General features: G+C 45.6%; 1 protein-coding gene across 2 annotated transcripts; it reads right to left on the reverse strand.

Moving 5' to 3' along the window:
- Positions 1-1,211: 1,211 nt before the first annotated feature.
- On the reverse strand, positions 1,212-6,870 carry LOC123135154 (disease resistance protein RGA5). 2 transcript variants are annotated; one of them, XM_044554250.1, is made up of 5 exons: positions 5,987-6,870; positions 2,352-4,338; positions 2,120-2,249; positions 1,783-2,015; positions 1,212-1,691 (listed from the first exon to the last, which is right to left on the reverse strand). In XM_044554250.1, exons 1-2 carry the CDS (start codon positions 6,820-6,822, stop codon positions 2,373-2,375), a joined length of 2,802 nt encoding a protein of 933 aa, XP_044410185.1. In that variant the 5' UTR covers positions 6,823-6,870; the 3' UTR covers positions 1,212-1,691; positions 1,783-2,015; positions 2,120-2,249; positions 2,352-2,372. The 2 variants fall into 2 exon arrangements, with proteins under 2 accessions (XP_044410185.1, XP_044410184.1); XM_044554249.1 differs by having other exon boundaries at positions 1,216-1,691; positions 1,783-2,004.
- Between the last annotated feature and the right edge of the window lie 1,045 nt (positions 6,871-7,915).

The following is a 7,915-nucleotide window of genomic DNA, read 5'->3' on the forward strand; positions in this document are numbered from 1 at the left end:
ACGAAGACCGGCGCGGACGGTGGCGTTCCCGTGTCAAGGGAGACGGCGCGGCGCATTCCACGGGAGGTCGACGCATGGTGACGGCAGAGTGGATCGCAGGCCGCGGCGCTACAGCCCGAAGGGGCGACGCAACGGCGGCAGGAGGGTCGGGGCGACGACGGGGACCGCGGGCCGCGATGCTGCGAACCGAAGGGGCGACGCAACGGCGGTTCGCGAGTCGGTGCAACTGCGGGGACGGCCTCAGGGCGGCGGCGGGGACCACGTATCATGGCACAACGGCCCAAAGGAGCGACGAAGTGGCGACGCACGAGTGGATACAACCACGGGGCGGCGGCGCTGCGGCCCGACGGGGCGACGCAGCGGCAGCCCGTTGCTCGATTGGTGGAGGGACACGCTGAACTCGGGGACGATCTTCACGGGACCTGCGGAGGCGCGCGCAACCGACGGGCCAGGTCGATCGCACGGCGTAGATGAGGCGGATCGCGGCGGCAGGCGGGTGATCAATCCGATCGCGCGCAAGGTCGAGGACGCCGCTTGGTGGAGACGGGGTGGCGGCGGTGTCCGAGATGAAGCCGGCGACGGCGGGCGGCAGGGCGGCTATGATTGGCTGCCGCATGGCACGAGGCCGCCGGGTCGGGTGATGCAGGAGTCCCGGTCGGAGCAGGGCGGTGATGGCCAGCGTAGATCGACGGGCTGACCAGCGCGCGAACGGCGGCAGCAAAGGGCCGCCTCGGCGCGCGTGGCCGTTGGGTCGGAGGAGAGGCCGGTTGGTCGCGCCGGGGTCGGAGTAGAGGCGCTCGGGGTCGACGGCGGCGGTGGGCGACGCAAACCGATCAAGAATAGATCGGAAAACCAAAAAGAAACCGCGTGATCAAGGTGACCGGCGGGAGAGAGAAAAGCTCGGAGCAAAGGCTCGGGGAAAAGACTCTTTAGGGCAGCCAGTCAACACGACCAGCGGACGAACCCTAGGTACGGGTGGCGCGGCCCTCGGCGGCGGTCATGGAGGCCGACCGTCCCGGGGCGGCGCGCAGGTGCGGAAGCGGCGGTGGCTAGGGTTTAGGATCGACTTGCGATAGATACCATGTTGAAGGGAGAGAAAGGATTGATGGAATAGTTTGTTTTATTGCTTGAGCCTCATGGGCATATATATAGAAGTACAAAGATCAACTTGGAGTACAAGACAAAGCAGGACCAAATCCTAGTCTATCCTATACTTTCTAATAATCTTATACTCAACATGTTTAAAGGGGTAATAATTACTCTAAACAATGTATAAGCAGAGTTAAAAAAAAATTAGAAATCTCCCTCCTGGATATAATGCATCCACGATCGACGCTTATGATCGATGTTCAAAACGAATAGTAAAGCAAGTGCACATCTGGTTTCTCTTTCGGACATTGCAGATCACATCTTCTGCGCGCGAGCTACTATAGTTGACAACATCAGGTCGTAATCTATGCGTGCGTTGGTTGCTCAGCCGAATTCGAAGCAGCAGAGCATTTTTCCTGTGGCGGTGGGCGTGGTCCCTTTGGAGTTTGGCCCTGTGCCTGGCCGTGGTCGACTCCCGGCACCTGATCATCTCCACGGCGGCAACTCTCCGCTCCTCTGCCCCTTATTCTGAATCGTCACGACCTGGTTCCGCCGCGTCTTCTTCGCCTACTCTGCCTTTTTCTCAAGTTCCTCCTGCAGTTCTGACGAAGAACAGTACATAGAGTAAATTAGTATGGTGACAAGTTATATATGCTTATTTTCATGTCTGTGTGCACAATTTCCATGTTTTACCATGATTTTGTCACCATGCTGACGTCATCCTCTGAATCTGACGTGATCCTCTGAATCTGCACTTTGCAACTAAAGGATCCGCCAGGAAGGCAACTAGGCAAGTTCCAGATTGATTCAGAGTCGAGGCCTCTTGTCTTGTGTTCAGAGCTTCACGTGAGGGGCGGCCTTCTGCTTGGTGTCCTCCCATGACACGACAGCTTCGACGACTTCTTCTGCTCGGCCCTGAAGCACATCTTTCCAATTATGTTCAGTTAACGTCCTGAAACCAGAAGATTGGCCAAACAACCATGCATAGAAGAGGATTCATTTATGCAAAGTTGAGTTGAGTTTGGGCCACCTGCTGTTGGCTTTGCTCTTCTGGCTCTCCTCCCGCTTCTTCACCATCGACAGTTTCCTCTCAGAGAATGATGAATGTTTCGATCTCAGAAATCCAGTGATTATGAACCTTTGGAGTTGCAGTCTAATTGCTGAAAAAGACAGACGAAGAATGATCATGTGAGGCAATGAGAGAGATACATACATCTTGTGGATTAATGTACATGCTCTTTCATGGGAGGAAAAGTTAGTACCTCGATTCCGGCAACGCATTATCAGCCGAACGATAAACTAGGGCGGTTGGGATGTGCGTTGGCTTCTTCCCGAATGGCAGCCTTTGCAGCCTCAACTCTGCTAATATCGTATCCGCGTAGTACACATCTGATTTTGACGAGGCAGGGGAGCTTTTTTATTCCGAGATCAAAACCACTAGTACTACTGATCAAAAAAGATCCACCCCAATTCCGAGTTTTTGCTGCGTTAAATTCTATTAAGAGTTCATCTACCTTAGGCATGGCTCCATCCGCAAACGTCAGATTCATCCCAGCAAACGGACTATAATAACGAAATTTCCTCAAGTATGGGAATCCAACTTCACCACAGATTATTATTAAAGGAGTACTATTTCTAATTTCACGATCATCAATTTCCAGAACCAGATAACGCAGAACAGGTAAGCCTCCAAGGATATAGAAATCTTCCTGCTCAGCTCCGGCCAATTCAAGGCGTAATTCCTGGAGGTTGATAAGGGAGCCCATCCACTTTGGAACATGGGGAATAATCGAAGACCAAAGTATAAGCTTCTGGAGGCTAAGTGGCATAGGGCACAGAGATTTCTCTACTAATTCAGGGCCATAGCAAACAGTTAGAGACAGAAGGTTCCCTAGTTTTTTAAGGGAAGCACCAATAATAGCTTTCTTTCTTTCAGTGTTCAATTGGTCAGTAGAAACAGGTTCTTTAAAATCAAGTTGCAATACCTTCAGACTCTGCAGCTGCACAAGTTCTTGTAGGAATGACTGCCTACACACGCCGACATACTTCAATTTTTCCAGTGCTTGCAACTTAGAAATTCCATAAGGAAGTGTAACAATGTTCGTGATAAATAGGTGCACCAATCTCTTGAGATTAGCAATAGATGCTGGTAACTCATAAACAGAGGTGTCTCTTAAGTCCAATACCTCTAAGCACCATAGATGTCCGATTTGTTCTGGGAGCTTATTTACTTTCTTCGCTCCATGGAGGCTCAGGTACCTCAGCAAAAACAACATCCCTATATTTTCAATATGGTGGTTCTCCAGCTGTTTGCATCCTCTAAAGTCAAGAAAACGCAAATGCATGAACTTATCCATTGAAGGGATTTTCACCGATGTCCCGAACACATCAAGTGATCGGACATGAGACAACACAAAGCCTCTTGGCACTATCAGTTCTTGTTGCTTGCCGGCTTGCAGGGAGATCCGACGAACTTTGCTTTGTGTTCCAACAGTTAAACTAGGAACACCTACCAAAGTAACAAAGTTTTCTTCTATAGTTTTGGATATGATGAAATCAAGAATTGTGTCATGAAGTCGGCAACTATTGACCCTATCAAATATGTCCATCTTCGCTGGTTGGATCAAACTCCTGTTGATGAGCTCATTAAAACACCTTTCTCCAAATTCATATGTTGTGCTATATCCGGCTTCTGTATGAATTAACCTTTCAGCAATCCACCTACGTATCACAATGTTCTTCTTAATAATAGAGTCTTCAGGGAATACACTCAAACATAAGAGACAAGATTTCAGATGAGCAGGCAGTTCAAAGTAACTAAGTGACAATATCTTCATCATTCCTTCAACACTGGGATTTCTTTCAAGTGCTCGACCAATCGAATCTTCAACTTGTTTCCATGGACCCTCTGTCCTTTCAGTATTAGCCAACAAACCAGATATAGCAATGATTGCCAAAGGCAACCCAGCACATTTTTTCAAAATATGTTCGGAAACCTTTTTAAGGTACGATGGGCACTTTTCTTTGGAGTTGAATAATCTTGCGTAAAATAACTGCCTAGAGTGCACCATATCAAGAGGCCTTATGCAATAAATATCTCCATTGAATGGTGTTGAACGGCATGATTCGGCTACATCATTTATACGAGTAGTGGTGATTATGATACTGCCAGAACTAGTCACAGGAAGTGCAAGCTTAAGAACATGCCATGTATCTACGTCCCATATATCGTCAAGAACAACAAAATACCTGCACACAGATACATGGTTGATATCAGTGTGGTAATGATATAAATTGTAAATTTATAGCCAGTTGCAGCACGGGATCCAAGAGACTTTTGGAGTGTGGTAGGCTAGATATTTATGGGGTAGTGTGTGTTTATAGCTAACTATTATATATGTGGGTTATTAGACCCACAGATGACATGCTAATAAAATATAGCCAGAAATTGGCTCTATTATTATCATTTCTCATAATACATATGATGATATTTATTAGTGTTATATTTGCCTTAGAACACATGTAGAGGTAGGCACTTGCGAGAGGGTCCACTCTCGTCCATATAGGCAATAGTATCATGTAAGCGGACTATAAGCCCCCTGTTATAGTTGCTCTAAGTCTCTCAATGATAGGAGTAGCTATGTCTTAAAGATGCTATGAAAGCAAAGATAAACAAAAAGGACATAAATCATGGGCGAACGTTTGTAAGATATGTGGTTTTTGGTTCTCTCTCATTTTTATTTACTTGGCAACAACATGAACTTGACTACAAATTATTTACCATTGCTTCTTGTACTACCTGATGAAAAATAGAATGGCCATAAAACTTTTGTGACACCAAAGTGAGTATAATAAATCATGTGAACATCCTATAGAAGGCGCAACATCATATTTGTGTCGTGTTGGAGGAGAAATAAGAGAAATAGCCAGTAGATTTATAGCCACATGTAGCACATGATTCAATAAACTTTTAGGGTGAGGTAGGCTCGATAATAATAGAGCCAACCGTCCTATGTGATGAGATTGGGTGTTATATATTTATTCGCCTTGAAGCACTTGTAGAGGTAGACTCTTGCAGGAGAGTCCACTTTCCTAGATATAGACAATAGTGTCGTGTACACCCATGTATAAGCGGACGAGGGTTTGTGGCTCTCAGGTGCTGCACACCCTTCATGAATATAATATTAAAAAGATACCATAAAATTTAAAAAATTGTGAAAATGAGATATTAAACCTTGGTGCCCATTGTACACCCATGTTCATTTTCGTGGGGAATGGGTGGTTGTGGTATTGTTGGTAAAAAATTCAAAAAATTCCTATGTACAGAAGAAACTATTTAGATGGATCGTATGTCGAACCGTATTTTTTACATTACGGATATCACGGGCACCCATTTCCCACGAAACTGAACACGCGTGTACAATGGACACATGGGTTTGATTCCCAAAAAAAATAGATTTTCTAAAATTTCCTGGTATTTTTAATGCTATGTTCATATAGGGGTGTGTGGCATCCGAGAGGTCCATGCATTCCCCGACTATAAGCCCCCTATTATTTAGTTACTCTAAAGCTATGTAATATGCTCGATGATGGGAGTAGTTATGCCTTAACTATCTTTTAATACCATAGGTGAACAAAAGGACATAAATCACGGACGGGGCTGGTAAGATTTGTAGTTTTGGGTCCTCTCTCCATTTTTATTTACTTGGGATCAACATGCACTTGAGTACAAACATTAGATCATTACTTTTTGTACCAAACGATAAATAGAATGGACATAGAACCATACGGAGGTAAATTTTATTATTCAAAAATACAAGATGTTTTTGATGTGAAATATCTCAATAACTTTATTAACTACATACTTGAGGATGAGAAGTCAAAATAGAAATTGTACCTTTTGTCTTCCAAGAAATCGGCGATCTTGCTAATGAGTTGTTGTATACTCCCTGATTCAGTGTTAGCATAATCTTTCCCACTAACTTCACTAAAAATAGTTCTCATAATATTCATCATGTCCGGATTTCTCGACACGGATAAGAAGGCCCGACATTTGAACTCTCCTTTGAGGTCTTTATACACTTGATATGCAAGAGTTGTTTTGCCCATCCCACCGGATCCTACGATAGAGACCAGCTTCGGTTGCTCTTGTGTTGACCCACCGTTAGTCAACAGTTTAATTACCTCAGCCTTGGGTTTATCAATTCCGACAAGCTCGGAGGCATGCTGAAAGATAACAAGAGCTCTAGGATCAATGGTTGAATTCTTGGCCTGGTACCTTTCATTCCTAGAGCCTTGTACCTTTCCGTCACGGGCCTTGTACCTTTCATTCCTCTCCGCCACCTCTACGATCTGTTTCTTCAAATCTTGGATCTCATTGCCGATCCGGTGACGAGCCTTCATCTTCCCCAACGAGCTCTTCATCTTTTCCAAGAAACCATCTGGCTTTGAATCTTCGCTGCCCACACTTTGCATGAAGTCATCGATGGAGTCCTCCATGTCATAGGAGAGCTCCCGGACCTCATTCATCCATACCTTATCCTGAACGTCAGGATCTTCCTCCTCTGACATCTTGAGAAGAAACGCCTCCATGGCAGCGAGTTCGCTGCTGAGCGATTTGATTTCGCCACGCACGCCTTTGAAATGCTTGTACTTGTCACCCAAAAGGGTGGCCAGCTTCCGGAGGACAGGCTTCAAGGCACCCGTCGCCGCACTCACCAGAGCCGCCTCCATGGTTCAGCGTGGTGCTAACTCAGATGTTCACTCGGTTAGTTTCTTGTGTGTAAGGATGTGAAAGCGGCGTAGGCTGAATGATGCTACCCTCAGCCTTATAGCGCTAGCTAGCTTACTTGCTTGATTGCATCGGCCAACCATTATTAAAAAAATTAGTTTTCTGTCAAGTCGCTCTAATAAAACACGTAATCGACCCACTTGCATAGCTAAAGACTCTCTTTCCCAAAAGTCTTATCTTAGTTACTCCTTCCGTTTCTAAATAGTTTTTCTAGAGATTTTAATATGGACTACATACGGATGTACATAGACATAGTTTAGAGTGTAGATTCATCTATTTGCTCCCTTTGCAATCCATATTGGAATATCTAAAAAGACATATACTGTACTGTATTTAGGAATGGAGGGAGTATTATTAAGCCAAGATGCTAAATTTCTGCCGTTTCACACTGATGGATGCTCTAATTTGCGTCAAGTATACTCTCCGCGTTTGTTCGCCTACGTGTTGGCGCACAATTTTTTTCTGAATGACGAAAAACGCTTATTTTTGGTAAAAAAAATTGTTTTGTTTTTGTTTTGATAGTTAGTGGTGCACTAGTCAGTGCGCCAGTGACTCAAAAGACACGAGCGCTTTTTTCACTCTGTCTGACCGGAGCAACGCGGCGCTTAACTTTTGTAATCAGTAGTGCTCCCTCCGGTGGACATGATGACTGATGAGGCCTGCCACTGAGGCTAATTTGGATTTGTTAATGACGCGTTAAATGTACGCGGGTGTGCGCGTGAGTGAGAGCGGGCGTGATATGCTTAAATAAATGAAAGTTAGATCGAGCACTATCTTGAGTTTTTGACAATCAAACAAATGATTAAGTTCGTCTTCCATTAATACAAAACGGGATATTAATCCTGTTCGTAAGGGCTTTCAGTTCTGGTTGGGCAACCGGGACTAACGGCCCCCCTTTTTAGTTTACGAACCGGAATTAAAGGGGCTTCACGTGGCCGCTGTAGAGTGCTTAGGCAGGAGGACCATTAGTCCCGGTGGACTAAAGGCCGCCACGTGTCAGGCGCTGCCAAGCGCTGGGGTTTAGGGTTTTGGAGG

This window comes from Triticum aestivum, chromosome 6B (genome assembly GCF_018294505.1).
Source record: "Triticum aestivum cultivar Chinese Spring chromosome 6B, IWGSC CS RefSeq v2.1, whole genome shotgun sequence".
In the NCBI taxonomy this organism is placed as follows: domain Eukaryota; kingdom Viridiplantae; phylum Streptophyta; class Magnoliopsida; order Poales; family Poaceae; genus Triticum; species Triticum aestivum.